The sequence below is a fragment of the Physeter macrocephalus genome, unplaced genomic scaffold (assembly GCF_002837175.3).
Source record: "Physeter macrocephalus isolate SW-GA unplaced genomic scaffold, ASM283717v5 random_222, whole genome shotgun sequence".
Lineage (NCBI taxonomy): Eukaryota > Metazoa > Chordata > Mammalia > Artiodactyla > Physeteridae > Physeter > Physeter macrocephalus.
Window position 1 is genome coordinate 53,448 of NW_021145508.1, and position 19,366 is coordinate 72,813.

The window sequence follows — 19,366 nt, forward strand, 5'->3', positions numbered from 1 at the left end:
TCCCGGAAGTGGAGAGGAGCGGCGTTGCCATGGCGGCAACCCTGGGTAGGCGGGCCCCGCCCCTCCCCAGACTTCCAGACTCCCACCCGGAATTCATTTCTACTCCACCCCCACCACCTAACCCCGACCACTGCTGCAACCCCGAACCTGGGCTCCTGGATCCACCTCCCCGGCCTCCCGGGGTCTTGTCCTCCCCGCCAATCACACCCGGGGCGTTGGAGAGCAAAGAAGGGCTGTGGGGGCGGCGGGCTGGGGATGGGAGGCGGCAGGAGGGCTGGGACCGTGCGGTGGGGTGGCGGGGTAGGGGGCGGGTGTCACTCGCATCTCCATCCAGGGCAGGTGCTGGCTCTGGTGCTGGTGGCCGCTCTGTGGGGTGGCACACAGCCGCTGCTGAAGCGGGCCTCCTCGCACCTGCAGCACGTTCATGAGCGGACCTGGGCCCGGCAGTTGCTGCAGGAGACGAAGACCCTCTTCTTGAATACTGAGGTGCGTCGGTGAATGACCCCTTTCTCGTGGGTAGCCGCTAAGAATTTGGTCTCTGGAGTCAGACAGGTCAGGGTCAGAATCTGCGCTCCACCACTAACTCGCTAGAAGCTCTTGGATGAGTCCCTCGTCTGCCTTGAGCCTCAGTTTCCTCATCTGTAAAACGGGAATAATGTAACCATCTCATGGGGCAGTTGTGAGGATTAAGTGAGGTGAGGCACATAAAGCACTTAGCATTGGGCCTAGTACATAATTAGGGCTCAAATCTACGATGTTTTGAGCTGCTATTATTAATATTTTATTATGGTGATCCCTGCAGCAGACCTTTCCGGAGGGAGGGCTTAGGGCTCAAATTGGCCCTGGGGAGGCAGGATATGGAGAACTACCTCTGACCCCAACGCTGCCAGTCTAGGCTAGTGGGAAAGACAAGACATAGACACACCGCCTCTTAGGGCTAAGGGCTTTGAGAGAGGTACAGATAAGTGCTGCGTGAGTTCACAGGAGGGAGGCTGGAGCTAGGGGACCGGGGGAAGGCTTCTTGGATAGAGTAACGCTGGCATTCAGGGGCTTGCAGGATGGGGAGGATAGGAACCAGCAGGGCTGAGGGGGAGGGCATTCAGGGCAAAGGCATGGAATTCAGTCAGTGATGTTCCCTCTGCCCTGGAAGGGTTCTTTTCAGAGGGCTTAGGTCCTAGGCCCTTATACCTACCCCTCCCTCCGAGGAAAGGCATATCTCAAAGCTCAAAGAAAGCAGCACTGCTCAGTTAAGCAATCACACTGACTGCAAGTTTTTTCTGTTTCCAGTACCTGTTGCCCTTTTCCCTCAACCAGTGTGGCTCCCTTCTCTACTACCTCACCTTGGCATCAACAGGTGGGTCTCTGGGTTAGAAGTGCTATGCTTAGTGGTGGAGGCCACCCAGAGAGTCACTGCGGGGAGGGTGTCTAAAACACCTTATTGCCATGAGTGAGGGAGAGCCCACTGTCTCTGCTTCCCGAGTTGCACCCTCTTCTCTGGGCAGTAGGGCATGGTGGGCTGGTTATGAGTATGCTGCCAGGCACGAGAGTTGGTTTGAAGCCTGGCAGTCTCATGCAGTGGCAGAGGAAGAAAGAAGGTTCATTTTGCTGTGCCAAGGGCTGGCTTTGACACTCTTGCTTCCACTGCTTGCTACCTGCCTAACCTTGAGCAAGTCCCTTATTTGAATCTTGATTTTTTACAGCTGGCTTCATAACACGGAGAGCATTAAATTCAGTGTATGAAAAGCATTTGGCAGAGTACCTGGTGCACACTGTACCAGGAGGAGCTCAATAAATATAAATTGCCTTTCGCCCACTGTTGTTGACTGCCCTCTACTGTGTCAGATACTGTTCTAGTTTTACACATTTTTAAAAATTCTCATCTCGACCCTATGTAGTAGGCATGATTGTCTCCAACTAGGAGATGAAGTTACAGAACTTTGGGCAACTTATCGCATCTCTCTTTATGTCCCACTGCATGTCTGTGCAGAAGGATTTGAAGCCATATATTACTAAAGTTTATGCTCTTGAACTTTGCTATGAGAATTTCACCTCTCCTGGAGTCTCACCTAGGCCCCCCAGGGACTTGACAGGAGTTTGGGTCCCACATAGCCCTGGGAAACCCCTCAGAGGCCATAGGAGAGTGAGTGGATAGGCCGACCTCCAGACCTGCCATGTCAGCTTCAACTAGAGTCACTCTGCTTTCATCTGTCTTACATTTTGGGCTTCTCATGAGACTTCATTTAAAAGAAAGTTTGAAAGCCTCTGGCACTGCCTGCTGCCCAGAATGCTGAGCCCTCTGGTCAGCTGACTGCAGTTAGCCATTTACCATGTTTTGAGCAAATTGGAATTTTAGGATCCTATTATCTCACCACCTACTCTGTATCCTTTAACGCCCACCCATTCTAATAATCCGAACAGTGGTCCCTATTTATTAAGGATATATTCAGCCAAGGATATACACACGTTATCGTATTTCATCTTACAACCCTGTTGTAAGGTGATGTTGTTATCTTGCTATCACAGTTTTTCATGTAGGGCACAGGCTCAGAGTGTTTGAATGACCTAACCAAGGTGACAGGGAAACCTGGGTCAGCCTCACTCCAGTGCCCTTGCTCTTCCCTTGTACCATGCTGCTTCCCTCCTCAATCTACTGTTGCAAACCAGACTTTAGCAGCCACTGCACTCGATGTAAAGTGTGAAAGCTTAAGGAAGGAGCTCTGAGTAGGTAGCAGTTGTGTCAGTTTCTTGGATGGCTAATGCCAGCCTTGGTGGGGCCTCGCAGGGGATGAGGAGCTGCACAGTTCTCTCCTCCGCTACCTGAAGCAGGTGAGGCCCCGGAGGGCTGGGAAAGAGTGTGCTGAGAAGCCAACATGCACAGTCTGCCTGGCAGTTATGAGTCTTGTAAACTAGTAACTCAGCTTCTGATTTCATTTTTTGTGTTGTTGTTTTGTATGTGTTTAAGAACACTTAACGTAAAATCTATCTTCTTAAAAAGCTTTTGGTGTACAAAATTTAAGTGTAATAAATTTTAAGTTAACAGTGTTCTTAACTCCATTAGTCTTTTTTTTTTTTTTTTTTTTGCGGTACTCGGGCCTCTCACTGCTGTGGCCTCTCCCGTTGGCGGAGCACAGGCTCCGGACGCGCAGGCTCAGCGGCCATGGCTCACAGGCCCAGCCGCTCCACGGCATGTGGGATCTTCCCGGACCGGGGCACGAACCCGTGTCCCCTGCATCGGCAGGCGGACTCTCAACCACTGCGCACCAGGGAAGCCCTCCATTAGTCTTTTTGAAGTTTGTTTCTTGCAAGTTAGTCCCTCGGGGCTTCAAACTAAGGAACAGACCCTGGACTGTGGTGACCTCTACTTAAGGCCCAGCCTTGTGGGGCCTGTCCTGTACCTGGCTTCCTACCGCTGACATTTTTTCTCTTCTGTAATTCCGTAAGGCCCAAGTCTGAGCTGAACCAGAAACAAAATGTGCTTCACCTGCAGTTTTGGTTTGTCCTTATCCATCTAAATGGATTCAAGAAGGGCACAGGCTTTGGAGTCAGGCAGACCTTGGTTTAAATCCTCAGTTTGCCTCAATTTATTTCATGTCTTTGAGCCTTTGATTCTTTTATTTATGTAGAATGATGCTAATGCCCTTCCTGCAGTGTTTTTGTGAAGATTAATGAGATGGGTGCACAAAGCACCTGGCACGTAATGTATACTTGATAAATGTGTTTGGTGTTAATAGCTACTGCATCCTTTGGGTTTTGGGTACTTGTCTGTCCAGATGTCCTTGAGATCTCAGAAGTTCTCCTTGAGTGCAAAGATCTCATCCTTACCAGCAAACCAAGGTGGTCCCAGACCTTGTAGTTCAGGTCTTCATGCTGGAATCCTGAGGAAGCACTGAATTTAGAGTCAGGAGACCTGGGTTTGAATCCTGAGCTTTGCTGTGACTTAATCTGGAAAATGGGGTCATGAGATACCCTTCTTAAAAGACTGTCTTGATGATGTAATGAAAGTGTTTTGTGCCTAGAAAGACTTTTTTTTTTTTTTGCATCTCAGAGATTCTTTTCATTCTGATCACTCAGATCTGACCCTAGCTGTGCCCATCAGTAACTCTCTGGCCATCATCTTTACACTGATTGTTGGGAAGGTCCTTGGAGAAGATATTGGTGGAAAACGTAAGTCTGGCCACTGCAAGTTTGGGGAGCCACTACTTGGGCTTTGACACCCCTGGGTTAGTTTCTTCCAGAGCCATCTCCCTTGGCCCAGTGAGGAGAGGATCTTCCCCGATCCTGCCCCTTTCCTCTGCAGCTCCACTGCTTCCTTGTGGCCATCAGAGTTTCCTTCCCCTGGGTAGTCTGGGGACAGACACTGTCTGAGCCCTTCCCTCAGCCCTGCACCAGCTCCTAATGGCATGGCTGGTCTCAGAGCCTCTCAATTTCTGCCCATTATCCCAGGAGCATTCGCAGGTATGGTGCTCACCGTGGCAGGAATTACACTCTGCATCACAAGCTCAGTGACCAAGACCCAGGGGCAACCATCTACGCCTTGAGTGGACCAAGGCCACCCTCCGGCTCTGCTGTCTCCAGGAAGCCCCTGGGCCATGAGGTAGAGGCAGTGAGCATGAGGACTTAGCCCTCCCACCCACCTCCACCCCCCAGCCTCAGCTTCCTCGTCTCTTGGGATAATAGCTACCTCATGGATCGTAATAAGAGAACAAAAGTGAAAGGGTTTTGTAACTTCCACCTGCTGTTCACCTGCTCGGATTTAGCGCAAGAGACTTCACACTCACCCTCAGCAACCTTTCTGCCCCAGCAGCACACTTTCTGCTGTCATGTCAGGCCCCAGGCCCCCAGGCCTGCCACTGTTCCTGTGCCTGACCCAGGCACTGTTCCTGTGCCTATCCCAGCAGCTGGTTGGTGGACCGCAGAACTCCAGCTGCAAGAAGAGAGCCAGCTACAGTCTGTGAGCCAGAAATGCGAACAGGAGGGCTCCAGGGCTCAGCCTTGGCTGGCTGAGGAGGGAACTGAGGGGAAGGTGCATAAGAACAGCAGACTTTGGGGAGAGGAGTTTGCTGTTAGCCTTGCCTGTCCCTCCCGTGAGGTGGGTGCCGGCCCCTCCCAAACAGATCGACATCTATGGGCCCCTGCACTGCCAGACCCCAACGTATGGAGCAATGCCAGGTGAGCAGTAGTCTGTAATAAATGTGTAGTAAACAGATGGAGGTTAGTAAGTATTCTTTTATTGGGACGACCCGCTCCCCAGTTTGTGTTTTTCCCCTGAAGCTCCGTTGGCTACTCATCTCTCTGGCCAGAGAACCTCATAAGGAAATGGCCTCTGTGGCTGGGCTGGGCTGCTCGGAGCCGAAAGGAGGCTGGGCTGTGGGTTTAGGGGCAGAAGAGGGACTGGGGCTGCAGCGCACCCTGTGAGCCCAGGGGAGGCCCTAGCTCCTCGAGAACCGGCCGCTGGAGGCTGAGGATAAATGGTGGCCGCAGAGTGGCGGTCCCCAGTTCCTGGCTGCAGCTGCTGGCTCTCAAGATGGCAGAGCAGGGGCCGAGGCCGAGAGAGCTGCCCCAGATCCGGCCGGCTTTGCAGGATCAGGGCCTCTTCCACTACCTGTGCTGCCCTCTGGAGGAGGCAGAAGGCCACACAGAACGGAGCCATTAGCACCCCACGTCCAGCCTCCAGTCCTTAGGCTGGGGTTTGCCCACCCCAGGAAAGGAAGAGACCAGAAATTAGCATCTGCCCTCTCATTCAACAAGGTAGGAAGTCGGGCTCTGAGAGGTTAGGAGATTTGCTCACAGTCACAAGGGAGAAGAACCGTTTCTGGGACCCAGAGCTGCCCGTTTCCAGCTCAGAACTCCTGTCCCAACATACGGCTTCCGGCCCCAGCCCACCTGATCCAGGGGCTCCTCTGTCCAGGTGGCTTCATCATGTGCTACTCCCTGGGCCCCTGCTGTCTCCGTCCTTGCATGGGGAGCCCCATACACTCCCTTGACTCTGATGTGGGAAGTTACAGGCTGATGCCCAGGCTGAGGAGCCCTCACATTCTTTGCCTTGACCCTCTCTACCAGCCCCCTCCACTCCCCCTCGCCCAGGACCTCAGAGGATGGCAGGTTAGCTCAGAGGCAGGCCTTTGGCCCCACCCCCACCCCTTCCAAATCCCACCCCGGAAATGTCATGGCTTTGAGTTTCCACGTGCTTTTCATAAACCAGGTCCCTGTGAAGAGGCAAGGGACTGGCTGTGCACACGGGGGAGTAGGAGACAGACAGTTGTCCTGAAGTCAGGACCAGCTCTGGACCTGGGCATTCTGCCCCCATGGAACTCCCTCAGCATAGCAGGGACCATCCTATGTCACTGTTAGAGGCTGGCAGAGAAGGCCTTGGATTCTTGGATCCCCTCAAGAGAGTGGGGAGCATGCTGAAAAGCTTGCTGGGGGCTGGCATAAAAAGCAGAGGGCTCAATTTGCCTGGCTTCCTTTGTAGAGGACTGGGTTGCCTGTGCTCTGTGGCCATGGGCCTGTGGAGGGAACACTGGGCTTGAGCCGTGGGTGCAGGCTGTCCTTACCTTCTCCACTCCCAGTCCAGGTTTGAATGCTCCTGGTGGGAGCTTGGAAGAGGAGATGCCATCCATCTTCATAGCCTGCATCCTCCCTCCCTGCTCCCTCTTCATCAGGCGGCCTTATCCAGGGACACGGCAGATGGTGCCTGGTATTCTAGATGCCCAGTGAAACCAGGCCGCATCCCCCTGCCCCCACTCGATGCTCATTGAAGGGCTCCGGCTTGGGATAAGATGGGGAGCTGATAAGCATCTTTGGACCCTGTTATGCCAGATATGCTGATTCCCTCTCCCAGCATCCAACCTGGCATTAGGTCCAGCGACTCAGAGTCCTGAAGATCTTCACAGAGCCCAGATAAGCTGGCTTTCAGACCAGTTTCTGGTCTGGCCCCTGTCAATAACTGTGTTAACCTGAACGAATCACTTCACTCCTCTGAACTTCAGCTTCTCCTCTGGAAAACGGGAATAATAGTCTCTGTTTCACAAGATTATTGAGAGGATGCAGTGAGATAAGGTCAGAGGCTGAGCTGGAAGAGGACTCAGCTAGTCACTCCTTTTCTTTCCCACCCCCCATGACCCCCTGCCTCACCTACCCGCTGCTTGTGGAGCCTGGACTTTGGGTCTGGGGGTTGCCTGCAGTGAAATAAGAGAAGGCTTGTAGGAGGCAGAGCAGGACATGGAGTCAGGGTGGCTTCCTCTGCTCTAACCTGCTACCCCTCCACCTCACACATACATACCATTAGCCCCTGGGCAGTGAGGGACGAGGCACCAGATGGGGGAGGGCCTTGAACCATCCTCTCCGACAGCCACATAGTAATGGCCGCTCACCAGAGCCTCCCTTGCTGACAGTGGGAGCCCTTCCAGGGTGCAGAGTCTGGGAGAGAGAGGTGAGTACATAAGGGCCGGTGAACAAGATGGATCTTCATATTCAGCAGACTACAAGGGGGTGGGTACCGCTATTTCAAGGTGCCCTTTGGCTGCTGGCCCTCTGGGCACCAGGGCCAGTCACCCAGGCTCTGCCCTGGCTCCGAGGGCTGGGCTGGAGGGGCCTCTCCCTGAGGCACAGAAAGAAGTCCCATTTGGGGAAACATGCTTTCCTTTTGCCTTTTCATCCTCAAGGGCAGCGAAAAGCAGTAGGGAGGCTCCCTTTGGGGACATTCAGGTCTCCACAGTCCCCAAACTCACTTGCGCACAGCCCCGCTCTGTAATTTCACCTTCTCAGTCAGGAGTTTCAACACTGCTTCCCAGTCCTTGCTGGCAGCCTGGGACAGCTTCAGGCTAAATGGGGGGCTTAACAGGTCCCCATTCCTGAACACACTGGGACAAAGAGCAGCCTGGTAAGGGGAAGGGTCCCCAGAACTACCTACGTGTGAGAGGAAGAAAGATGGCACAGCAGCCAGAAGATGGTCCAAGAACCAGTGCGTTGTTTTTCACCCATTAAGCATGTTGGACTTTTTATATCCCAGTCACCAGGGGCTCCTGGAACAAATCCACCCACTTTTCCTTGGTCTCACTGAAACAAAAATCTCTGCCCCTGCTCCCCAACACGGGCGCTCACTGGATATAGCAGGGGGAACCTGCAGGTAGCCGCTGTCCAAGGGCCCCATCCCATGGCTGCTGAATCACAGGAGGGCCCTGAAACCCATCAGGCCCCCAGATCAGGAGCGAGTTGAGGCCTTTTGTCAGGGATAGGTCAGTCCAAGGTGGGTAGGGTGAGGGAAAGAAACCAGACTGGGGCAGAAGAGGGGGCAAGGGGGGATGGGACCGGTCACGCCTTTTACCGAAGGGTACTTCTCCCTCCCCTAGGTCACATTCTTAACCCCCTCCCATCCCTCTGTTTTATAGCTTCCTTTTTCCTCTGAGGACCATAGCCTGGAGCTAAAGTAAAGTAAAAGTTTGGGAACGGCACAAGGAACAGAGTCTTGAAATCCTGCACCCGGGAAGGCTCCAGAGTAGGTGTGGAGAGTGGCAGATCCTGCTGCTTCCAGGGCTCCCGACTTCCCAGACCAAAGTGGGGCAGCCCCCAGGGGGATGGGAGAACAGAGGCCTGGGGGCTTGTCGCTCCGGGACTTACTGGTAGTCTGCTGCTCTTCCCACCTGGATCCTCCTCTCTAAGGTGTAAAGAGCTGAAAGGACAGATAGGTCACTGGTCATCTTGGGGAGCCTGGGTCCTCAACAGCCCGGCAGCTGCCAGAGTGTGGGGCTGGGGCCCAGTTCACCAAGTCTTCCTTCCCACTGGAATAGTCTCAGTCATCTCGGTCTGGAAACAGATGCTGACACTTGAACCTGCCTTAGGTTATGTATCAGGCTGAACATCCAGTCTGGGGACTCAGACACAAACCACAAGATTAAAGGTCGAGATCCTCCTGTATCTCAGAAATTTTCTCATTCATGAGGTGTGCGGTTTCATCTCATTTTGTATGAGACTGAGAGCAAGTTAAGTGACTCACCTAAGCAACATGGAAGTGACAGAGCCCAGACTCTAAGTCTGTCTAGCTCCCAACCCCTGGCTCCTTAACATTACAGCGAGCAACCTCAGCTGAGAACGGAGGAGGACCTGGAAGCCAGATCTGAGCTGGAAGCTCAGACACTCAAATTATTTATTCTCCCATCTTGGAAAGCATAGCCCCACCCTGTAAAGGATAATCCCAGCCTAATGGAGAGCACGGGATGCCTAAACACAGCAGGGAGGAAGTGATGGATGGATTTAGAGTATTTAGTGGTGGTGGTGATGGTCATGGTGGTGGTAAGGACCCAGTCAGGAACAGCCTTTGGAAAAAGGGGCTCAACCAGCAGAATGTTCTTCTTCCCACTGGTTGGTCCTGGCTGGATGGGCATGAACATCAGTGCGAGACTTTGACTTGAACTGTGGCTCCACGTGTTATTTATGTACTCTTAGGTAGGTTATTTCACTATCTTGATTTCCCCTTCCAAAGAATGGGGATAAGACCACCCCCTTCATAGGATTGCTGTATTCCGTGAGATACATAGGAAGTGCTGAACACCTGCTGTTGCTATTGCTATTACCTCTCTCCCCAGGCTCTTTGACGAGCCCCAGCCCGCTCACGGGAGCTTGCGTAATCGTTCAAAGCCAGCAGCCAAAATACTGCCCTCCGTTCTGCAGGTCTGCCAGGTCGGTGACAGGGTGGCCATGACAAGGCGTGTAGAGAGCACGCACGGCCAGTGGGGCCTGCACAGCCGATGTCACCTCACAGAGGAAGGTCTCCAGGGTGGGGAAGCAGTGTTGAGTCACCACCAGCTGGCGGCCTGGGGAGAAGGGGTCCCCATTCCGGTACACCACTACCCTCTTGGCTGCTGGACTGCCACCTGCCATAGCGTGTCCCCGGCTATAGAGACGCAGAGCTGTTGCCAGGCAACTAAGGCAGGGCTGGGAGCAGTGCCAATCAGAGGTGGAGTCCTGCCCTCTCACCCAGAAAGGCAGGGAGAGCCTCCATAGGAGCATCTGTCTGCATTCAGGGTCTCATCCAATCTGCTCTTGGTGGGTCTGATCACTATATATGAAGAAAGAGCCTGGGGCTCAGTGAGAGAGGCAGTGGCAGAGATCACACTGAAACACAGATGTTCCAGTACTGGGTGGAGGGAGGGATTCTCGGCCTCCCTGCCACTCTGCAGCCCAAGGGCTGAGCTTAAAGGAAGATCAGCTTTGGGGGCTGTTCCCCGAGGACGGCTAGTCTGCTCCTGGGCTGTGACTCCCAGCCAGCTCTGGGGAAGATGCCCCACGTCAGCAGGAAGTGAACAGGAGGGCCCAGAGTCTGTCCTGACCAGAGACAGAAGATAAATACAACCAGGCTCAGAATCTAAGGAAAACCTTTATTCTCCATCAGCCCCCCAACTTTACTCAGCCCAGGTGGCTCCCTATCCCAAAATTTGGGTTGAGCCACAGGCAGAGGATGAAAGTCTCCTCCTACCTCTACTGATGCCAGCTCTGTGCTCCAGCTTCTCTTGGCCTCATTAGCCACCAGTACCCACGGGCAAGGAGCTACAATGAGGTCCTGTCTCCCTCACTGCCCTTTCATAGAATCCCCCTTTGGAACCTGGTCTTCCCCAGTTCCCCAGGGTCTAGCCTGGTGGTCCTGTTTTCCACAGTCGCCCCCTCCAGTGATCCTCTCCTGTGTGGTCTGACCCTGTGGAAGACAGTTTCTCAGGTGGCCTTGATCTCCATGGTACAGTCCTCTGGTTTTTCCATCCTTCATGGCTAGATTCACTAGAGGTTCTATCTGTGGAGCTTTTATCACTGGGAGTCTGGCCCTTGGGTGGTTTAGTCTTCCAGAGATCCAGGCCACCATGCTCTGCCAAAGTCCCATCACAGATGACATGGTCCTCTGAGAGGCCCAACTCTCGTGGCCCAGCTCTTTGGCAATCAGGCTCTTTTGGGCCTGGCCCTCTGGGAGAGTTGTCTTCAATGTCTGGGTCCTCACGGAGTGTGGGCAGCTGTGTCCTGGCCTTTCCAGAACAGTAGCCCCTAGATTTGAGGCCTTTGTGGGTCTCGTCCTCTAGAAGTTTTGTCAGCTGCAGGCAGGTCCCTCCGAAGGTCTGTTCTCCACACTCTGGCTCTTTGGTGAGCCTTTTCCCTATGGCCTGATTATCCCATGGTGTGGGCAGCTGTGGTCCTGCCTGTCTGTAGCATAGGTCCCTGTACTTAGCCCCAGCAGTGGTTTTGTCTGTAGTGGCCAGTATTTCTGGGGTTTTATGGGGTTGTGATCTGAGTCTCCAGCAGGAGTCATCCATGTGGTCTGGCTCTCTAGTAGTTCTGTAGGACTGGTCTTCCAGTGGTGGGCCTGGTTGTGACCCAGCTTTCTCACAGCCCTGTCCCCCATGGTCTGGACACAAGCTGGGCTCGTCTCTGGCCTGGTTCGCCTCTGGGGATCTCAGTGTTTGCTTGAGAATTAGGTACTGTTGGAGAAGAGAACACTGTACCAGGCAGGCCTGCTTGGGCATGGCAGGAGGCTTTTCCCTAACCCCCACCTTTGGCCCTAAATGTGCAGAGAGGGCTCCAAATTAGTGCTTACCTCCTTACGGCTATCGATGGCCTGTTGTAGCCACAGCAGCTCCATAGCCAAGTGGCTGCGTTGGTACTGGAGCTCCTGGAGCACAGTCTGGCTATGGGGCCGTCCTGGACCTGTAGCTTCTGTGAAGGAGGGAAGAATGAAGGGAGAAAGCCTTGAGGGGGCAGACAGTGGGCACTGGCCTAGCATTAGACCCTGGCACCCTCCCCCTGCCCACCCATGAGTTGCCCCCAACCAAGCAGAGGGAAGAAGGAAAGGGATGCAGCTTACCTAGCACAAGCCTTTCACTTTTCAGATGGGAAAGCTGATGCCCAGAGAGGGTCAGGGGCTTGCCCTGATCTAGGCAGAGAGGTAGGTACCTGGGTTCTCCATCTTTGACATGTCTCTGGTCTCCTCTTCGCTCGGTTTCCTGGTCCTCCTGCTCTGCTCATCCTGAAGCCATGGGCTATCATCTCTGCAGGGAAGACTGCCTGAGTTTGCTGAGCTCTCTCCTGACTTCTTCAGTATCATCTCCTCCCAGATGGCCTCTTTCTCAGGCTCTTTACATGGGAAGCGGCTCCATAGTTCCTGCTCTGGATTTGGTACCCTCTCTCCGGCTTTCCAGGTCTGCTGGTATTTTGCCTTCTGAGAAATCAGTCAGAAAGGTATGAGAGCCCCAAGGCTAAACCCTCCAAGTGTCTGGGTGCCATGATTTAGCATACAAGTTGATAAGGATTAAGGACTGGGGTGTGAGGAGGTTGATTCTGCTGCCTCCAAGTGTCTGGGTGCCATGATTTAGCATACAAGTTGATAAGGATTACGGACTGGGGTGTGAGGAGGTTGAGTCTGCTGCCTTTTCCAATGAGAACAGCTTGTCAGCATGAAGGGTGGAATCCCCTGCCCAGGTCCCTCTTCCCCCTCTCTTCTACCTCTAGGGTGTGTAGTACCTTTGGGAGAAATCGGGGCCTGGGAATCCAGCCCTCAGTCCACTGAAGCGTGCCCAGATCACCCTCGATCTCTCGTACAATAGCCTCATATTCAGCTCGAAGACTCTGGAAATGGCGTCGGACCAAGAAGCCCCGGACGCAGGCCTGGTGTGGAGAACGAGGGGAAAGAAAACCCTTATCACTGCAACATGGGGGCATCTTGGGGGATTCTCCTGGAGAGGTCTGCAAGAGAGGACCCGGCCCCGGGGAGAGGACAGGTGACGCTGTGTGTTGGCGCTCTGGGGGTTCGAGGGAGCGTGCTGGGCTGGATCCACCTCTTCGATTGAAGGACCTTCCCTTCATTTCCCTGATCCCGTAGGAGTGTGTGGTGGGAGTGGGGGGGCGCGTGAGGGTCCGTGGGGTCCCCGCATTCTTCACGCCGGTGGGGCTGGGTCGGTAGGTTCAGAGGTGGGCACGCGGGCAGGTTACTAGACGTGACAGCCTCATCTTGTCCAAAGGTCCCAGTCCGAGATCTCGTGGGGGGAGGAATCATGCCCACCCCCGCCCGCCCCGCACCGCCCCGCACCGCCCCGCACCTGCAGCGCCGTCACCTTCTGATCCAACCGTTCCCGCTCCATCCGGGCGCAAACTGACCCGCCCGGCGCCTCCGCAGTGCGTCACCAGTCTGCGCCTCGCTGGCCTGCTCAGGCCCCGCCCCGCCGTCTCCACGGCAACCTTCCGGCTCCTGCCCGGGGCTGGGCGCCAACTGGCCCCTGTCCCCAACTCCCACTCCCAGAGCAGCACAGGGGAGTCCAGCCCCCCGAGCGGGACCTCCCAAACCAGAAGTTAGTTGCAAAGGGGCGTCCCCGCGAGAGCTGGGGCCCGGGCGCCCCTGCCGAGTAAAGGCGCGAGGGGAGGGAGGACACAGAGCCGCTTTTTTTCTTTATGGTTTAATTCCATCCAATGCCCCCCTCCCCCATAGCACCTGGGGGGGCCGCGGAACACCCAATCGAGTCCGTAAAAAGTCACAGTTTGAAGGGAATGAGAAGGGGCAGTCTGAGCCTGCGTCCGACACCTACACAGCTGACGGCTCCTCAGGCTCGGCGTTCTCAGCCAGGTGCAGCTTCTGTCTGTGCCGGTCAAGGATTGTGATGCTGTGGACCCGGGTCCTTGCAGCCCTATTTTCCCAACCTCCACAGGCTCAGTTTCCCCGACTGCGCAAAGGGGCGGGGGCCAGGGACTCTGGAGTGCTCCGTGGTCTGGGGTTGCAGTCCTCACCTGCTCTTCTTGCTAGGTGCCTTACCCCCTTCGCTTTTGGTTTAGATCATGCAGGAGCGTGCACCCGCACTACTTCTGATAGAACTAGATGCGGGGATAATTTAAGTCAGTAAAAAGAATTGTTCAGTGCTGAAAGAATAGGAAGACATCAGACAAGCTTTGCCATGGATTGGTGTCGGCTAAAGTACTTGCAAAGATTTTGATAAGCAAGTAAAACATATTCCCTGCAACCACCTTTCTTTCTCCTAATATTTGGGGAATTCTTTCTGCACCCTCTACCTGGGTAGGGGGAATTTGTGGCTAATTCTGTAGGACTGAAAGGGGTGAGGATGTTGGTTATCTGTAAAGATTCCTGCAGGGTGGTGGGGAGGCCGAAGCTGATTTTATCTCTGGGAGGCGTGCACACACTTACACACTGTCAAGTCCCCTAGAAAGGATACATAGAATTACTAAGATCTTCCAGCTGTCAACAGAGAGAGAAAGGGAAGTTTTTGTAAGGAGGGACACCAGGTCAAACTCCAGATGCTCTGGGGTTCATCTTCTGGTGGGGGGTTGAGAGGCCCAGAGCTTTTGGCTCCATGCACCCCCAGCTTTTCACCCAGGGGCCAGGAATGGTCTTAGAACCATGTACCCCTCCACACACCCTCTGGTGCCCCCAGGAACTGAAGCACCCAGCCCTGACCCACATTGCTAAGCAGCTGGTCCAGGTTGCGGTCAGCCATCGTCTTCTTCTGCTCCTCAGGTAGCCCCTCAGTGACCCCGTCCTCCTCCTCCTCCTCCTCCTCCTCCTCCTCTCCACACACGTCCAGGCTGAAGTGCAGCCGGGCCAGCTTCTCCTGCATCTCCCGCACGTGTTCCAACTGCTCAAAGGAGCATTCCTTCCCTGGACAGCACCTGTCAGCTCTGGGAACACGCTTGGGACCCTGGTCCCAGCCACGCCCCAGAGACCCAGCCCTCCAGCCCCACCTACTTGCCCTCTAAGCCCCGCCCCCAGGACTCACCGAAGGCCTGCAGCCGGCCTGAGTGGAAATCATTGAGCAGGTTCAGCAGCCCGCCTTCCATCTCATAGACGTCGGTCACCTCGGTCAGGAACGAGTGCTGCAGGGGGGTGCCTGCAGAGCCACCCCCACCTCCTGCCAGCACTGGGCGGCATTTCTCCTTGCCGACCCTGGGTAGGTGGGCATGGCCATGGTCACAGGGTGAGTGGCAGCCAGGTAACCCCAGGTCTTCTGTGCCATCTGTCTATGCACTAACTCACCCTTCTATCCACCCACCAACGTAAATGGATGTTTCGCCCTGTTCTGGGCACCGGGATGGGTAAAGGGAAGGGAGTGGGTGAAGAAGGGTGAGGGTGTGAGGTCCAAAGAAGTCTTTTTCTGCCAGTGATACATCCAGAACCATGCCTGGAATGGGGCTCCCGGGTTCCAGTCTGAGCACCTCACTCATTCTTCCTGTGACCCTGGGTGAATCACTTGTCCTCACCGGTCCTCAGTGAACTTGGGGACAGTTACTCCCTTATTACCATGAAAGCCATCTTACCTCTTCCAAAAATATCTTTCTGCCCCTCTTGTTTGTAAAAACCTCTTTTTTTGAATTTTCCATTGCCCTCGGGATAACACTGAATGATCTTTCCCGCTTGGCCCCGCTGCCTCTCCAGTTGCGTCTCCTACTATCCCTGCCCCAGCCCTGAGCTTCAGCTACCCCCACTTGGCCATCTCCAAACATGCCTCTCAGGCAGGTGGTGCCAAAGGCACAGGGAAACACGGTAATCAGAGAAAGAACGCATGGGTAGTGGAAACAAACACAGACACTATAGGGTAGGAGGCAAATTTTCAATCATTAAAAAAATTAAGTGGAGAATTCAAGTTGTTCACCTGAGTATCCCCTCACCATTTCCTACCCCATGACAATCCAGGACCACCAAATCACCTGTGGTTCCTGGAACCTTCCAGACAATATTTTTCTACCACACTTCTGCCAGGCAAGCCCCTCAGCTTAGAACATTCTCCCTCTCCAGTGTGCCCAACAGCCTTCTCTGACTCACTTCCTGGAAGTTTGCTCACTCCCTGCTCTGAGCTGCATCATCACGCTGTGTGATCCCAGTGACCCACCTGGCCTTTTCCCAACACACTTGAGAGCAGGAACTGGGTCTGAGTTCTCAGGGGCCCATGGGGGGGTGGGAGGAGCCCCAGGGGAGGCATGGATTACTGCTTAGTAACGTAGGCTAAGGCCCCCTTTACCTCCCTGCCCACAGGGCTCAGCCCAGAGTAGGGTCCCTCCCTCCTTGCCCTCTTCCCTTCTGTACCCACCTCTTGAACTTGGCCCGCTGCTTGGGGGATGGCAGATGAGGGAGTCCCAGGGCCAAGGAGCCGCTGTGGCTGGTGGGCACTGGGACCCTGCGTAGCGTGCCTGGGGGCTGGGCCGGCTGGGTCAGGCAGGGCTTGGGACTCCTTTTCTTCTTCTTGTCCTCCATTGGATGCTGGCTAGGCCTCAGGCCCTGGGAGGGAGGCAGTCCCCCTGAGATAGTGAGCGGCAAAGCCTTCCCTCCACCCAACAATCCCTGAGAGCTGCAAAGGATGGCCCCCAGACCTTCGTAACTCTCCCCTCAGCTGCCCAGTATGGGCAAGGCCAGGTGCCAGCACCTACTGCTGGGGTCACAGATGTGTATTTGAAGGACCTTCTGTGGCCCACCCCAGGTCCTCCTTGCCTTCCAGTTTTAGCCTGAAAACCTAGGCCCTGCCTCAAAGGGCTGGACCAGACACTATTTTCCTGCTGCTGCTCCTGGGGTTTCCTGTCCCTGTAGCTGAGGGGGCGGAGCTGGCAGAGGAAATGTAGCGGGAGACAGGGTGGATGTGAACTGGCAGGAGCCCTGCTGAGGATTAGGAGTGTCTTAACTAGGCTCCGTTCTATTTATCAACTGCCTGGACAGACGCTGACAAACCTCAGCATGGAAGGTGACAGAGATGTGGATGGGATCACCTGGGAAGACCCCAGTGTCAGGCAGTAACCCCCTGAGGATGGGCAGCAATGGCAGAAGCCGTGGCACGCTGGCAGGGCTGTGTGGTTTCCCCGCACTGGCATCCCTCCTCTTCCACCCCACCCCCAATGGCAAACACCAGGAGACTCCCAGAAGTTCCCTGGGACAGACTTCCAGCCGCTTCACCCTCCCCAGTCAGGAAGTCCCCGCTTGGCTTCAGCTGCAGCCAGAGAGGGCCGGGTGGTCGGGCACGTAGCAGGCAGCCTGGGCCTCCAACAAAGGCTGTGCCCGAGGCTGGCACCGCTGGATCTCCCGCCCGGCCCCGCCCTTTCAGCCCCAGGTCCGCGGAGGCCCCCCCCACCCCCGATGGAGGTCTGAAGACCCTTTACGGGTTTTCCTCAAGCTGCTTACTCCCAGCTTCCACCACCAAGCCCGACTCCGCACTCTGGGATGGCGGTGGCGCTGGGGGCATAAGCATTTAAATTGGTACGAGGCTGGCTGGCACTGGTGTGGGAGGGCGGTGGTGGAGGGGAGACAGAAGCGCGTCAATTGCCTGGCCCAGCAGCAGCTTGGTTCAATTAGGGGCTCGACAGAAAAACTGCAGTGGGAGCCACGGCTCCCCAGGAATGGCTGGGGGCGACCTGGGATCTATTTCCCACAATCTCCAAAGCCGTGTGCCAAATGGATCGCTCAGCTCGGGAGCCAGGATCCGAAATGGAGCATCAGACCCGCGTCATTGAGCCTCTGCACCCACCCCCGAAGTGGGTAACTGACCTGGAGGTTTGGGGTCTGGAGTGATGCTTCCGTGGGGGTTCCCCCTCCGCCCTCCGCAGCACTCTTCAACTCGGGAACGGAAAGGGTGGAAGCTGAGCTCGCGGGAGATAATTTGCATTTAAAGAGAAAGTGACCTTTTTTAGAGTGGGATGGAGTCAGATGGGAGGAACATCCCCACATTTATTAAGCTGTCCCTTTCACTCGACTTTACCTCCCCAGCTGAGCTAAGGTGATGACATTGGTTGTGTGATGGCAATCTAAAAAAAACCCTTTCACTTTCCTATCAGTTTTGGAGAGAAGGTACAGTCCCTTACCAAATGGTGGCAGCTTTGTCAGAAATGGAGGGGAGGAGGAGGTGGGGGGTAGAGAATGAATGAATATATATATATATATATATATGGCATATAAGAAGCACAAGAAGCAGCAGCAGCAGGAAGAAACTGCAAGAGAAGACAACCATCTTTCAAGTGAGTGAGTTCCGGTCCCCTATTAAGCATTTTACGTACATTTAATCCTTATAACAGCCTTGAAGGAAGGTAGTCATTCTACTGAAAGTCAACAGTAGTCTTTTTTTTTTTTTTGCGGTACGCGGGCCTCTCACTGTTGTGGCCTCTCCCGTTGCGGAGCACAGGCTCCGGACGCGCAGGCTCAGCGGCCATGGCTCACGGGCCCAGCCGCTCCGCGGCATGTGGGATCTTCCCGGACCGGGGCACGAACCCGTGTCCCCTGCCTCGGCAGGCGGACTCTCAACCACTGCGCCACCAGGGAAGCCCCAACAATAGTCTTTTTTTAAAAAAATATTTATTTATTTGGCTGCACCCGGTCTTCATTGCGACATGAGGGACCTTCAGTTGCGGTATGCAAACTCTAGTTGTGTCACGTGGGATCTAGTTCCCTGATTACAGATCAAACCCAGGTCCCCCATGCTGGGAGCCGCTGAACCACCACGGAAGTCCCAACAGTAGTCTGAGGTAACACCATTCCCCCACAGCACCCAGACACTCTTTGCTGGTAGGTGGTGAGGGGCTGTATTCAGTCACTCATGAAATGACAAGACCAAGCCGACCCTCTCCCCACACCCAGGCCTAGGGGACACGTGTGGGGAGCATCAGGTCAGAGCAAAACCAGTGTGATTACCCAGCTCTTGACACCAGCCCCCAGGGGGGAAACTTGCGTGCCTGATGGGAGGCTGACCCAGCGCTGCTGGTGCCGCCCCAGGAGGCCAGACCAATGGGGCAGCTAACAAAAGACCTGGCAGAGGCTCCCAGCTCAGGTCCCCAGAGAAGCATCTGATGCAACAGGAGGCTGCCCTGCAGTCTCAGATAACTGCCCGGGGGCCAGCGCACAGCGACCCTACCTACCTTCCCCTCCCATTGGGCAGGAGCAGAGCTTCCCTGGGCCTGGGCCTCCCCGAGTTCCAGAGGGCTGGGCACTCTTTCCAAAGGCACCTGAACAGGGCTCTTTCCCAGATGCTTCCAACACCTAGACTGCTCCAGAAGGGGAGACATTACTTTGGGACTTCCACAACCAGGGGTCTGAAGGAGGGGTCTGCATAGGTAGGCAGAGGGGACAGCTGGGAAGTCCCTCTCCTCCCCTACCAGGGCTGATAGAGAGTGGCACAAAGGCTCCTCCAGGAAAGTGGCAGAGTCCAGGAGCACCTCTAGGGTGAAGTTATTCTCAGAGCTGCTTTAATCTGGAGCTCCAAGAATTGTGGCAGTCTCCCCGGACCCCCTCCAAAGGATATTTAACTGGAACCAACCCATGTGGCCGGCACAGAAACGTATCAACCCATTAGGCCTGAAGGGGCAGAGGTTTTGTGGGGATTGTCACAGCCAGCGTGGACATATCTGCCTGTGGAGG

At 55.0% G+C, this 19,366-nt stretch overlaps 4 protein-coding genes across 10 annotated transcripts; 1 reads left to right on the forward strand and 3 right to left on the reverse strand.

Annotated features, from left to right (window-relative positions):
- Positions 1-4: 4 nt before the first annotated feature.
- Positions 5-5,181, forward strand: TMEM234 (transmembrane protein 234). Of its 5 annotated transcripts, XM_028484736.2 has the most exons (6): positions 5-45; positions 335-486; positions 1,288-1,354; positions 4,072-4,164; positions 4,444-4,497; positions 4,872-5,181. In XM_028484736.2, the coding sequence occupies exons 1-6, from the start codon at positions 30-32 to the stop codon at positions 5,171-5,173; spliced, it is 684 nt and encodes a 227-aa protein (XP_028340537.1). In that variant the 5' UTR covers positions 5-29; the 3' UTR covers positions 5,174-5,181. The 5 variants fall into 5 exon arrangements, with proteins under 5 accessions (XP_028340537.1, XP_023981291.1, XP_028340535.1 ...); XM_024125523.1 differs by having other exon boundaries at positions 4,444-5,181; XM_028484734.2 differs by lacking the exon at positions 4,444-4,497 and having other exon boundaries at positions 4,899-5,181.
- Positions 5,182-5,441: 260 nt separating this feature from the next.
- On the reverse strand, positions 5,442-9,879 carry DCDC2B (doublecortin domain containing 2B). Its single transcript, XM_028484737.2, is given in 12 exon segments — positions 5,442-5,566; positions 5,569-5,614; positions 5,884-6,087; positions 6,360-6,506; positions 7,139-7,178; positions 7,283-7,337; positions 7,340-7,419; positions 7,731-7,862; positions 8,104-8,180; positions 8,620-8,671; positions 9,613-9,647; positions 9,649-9,879. Coding segments are annotated over 12 exon segments (1,146 nt in total). The 3' UTR covers positions 5,442-5,519.
- Positions 9,880-10,356: 477 nt separating this feature from the next.
- On the reverse strand, positions 10,357-13,269 carry IQCC (IQ motif containing C). Of its 2 annotated transcripts, XM_024125501.2 has the most exons (5): positions 13,074-13,269; positions 12,499-12,642; positions 11,932-12,196; positions 11,576-11,694; positions 10,357-11,459 (listed from the first exon to the last, which is right to left on the reverse strand). In XM_024125501.2, exons 1-5 carry the CDS (start codon positions 13,113-13,115, stop codon positions 10,626-10,628), a joined length of 1,404 nt encoding a protein of 467 aa, XP_023981269.1. In that variant the 5' UTR covers positions 13,116-13,269; the 3' UTR covers positions 10,357-10,625. The 2 variants fall into 2 exon arrangements, with proteins under 2 accessions (XP_023981269.1, XP_007125164.3); XM_007125102.4 differs by lacking the exon at positions 13,074-13,269 and having other exon boundaries at positions 12,499-12,931.
- Positions 13,270-13,301: 32 nt separating this feature from the next.
- On the reverse strand, positions 13,302-17,597 carry CCDC28B (coiled-coil domain containing 28B). 2 transcript variants are annotated; one of them, XM_007125104.4, is made up of 6 exons: positions 16,345-16,655; positions 16,065-16,252; positions 14,757-14,923; positions 14,442-14,638; positions 14,196-14,218; positions 13,302-13,607 (listed from the first exon to the last, which is right to left on the reverse strand). In XM_007125104.4, the coding sequence occupies exons 2-6, from the start codon at positions 16,226-16,228 to the stop codon at positions 13,553-13,555; spliced, it is 606 nt and encodes a 201-aa protein (XP_007125166.1). In that variant the 5' UTR covers positions 16,229-16,252; positions 16,345-16,655; the 3' UTR covers positions 13,302-13,552. The 2 variants fall into 2 exon arrangements, with proteins under 2 accessions (XP_007125166.1, XP_007125165.1); XM_007125103.4 differs by lacking the exon at positions 16,345-16,655 and adding an exon at positions 17,507-17,597 and having other exon boundaries at positions 13,309-13,607.
- Positions 17,598-19,366: the final 1,769 nt, after the last annotated feature.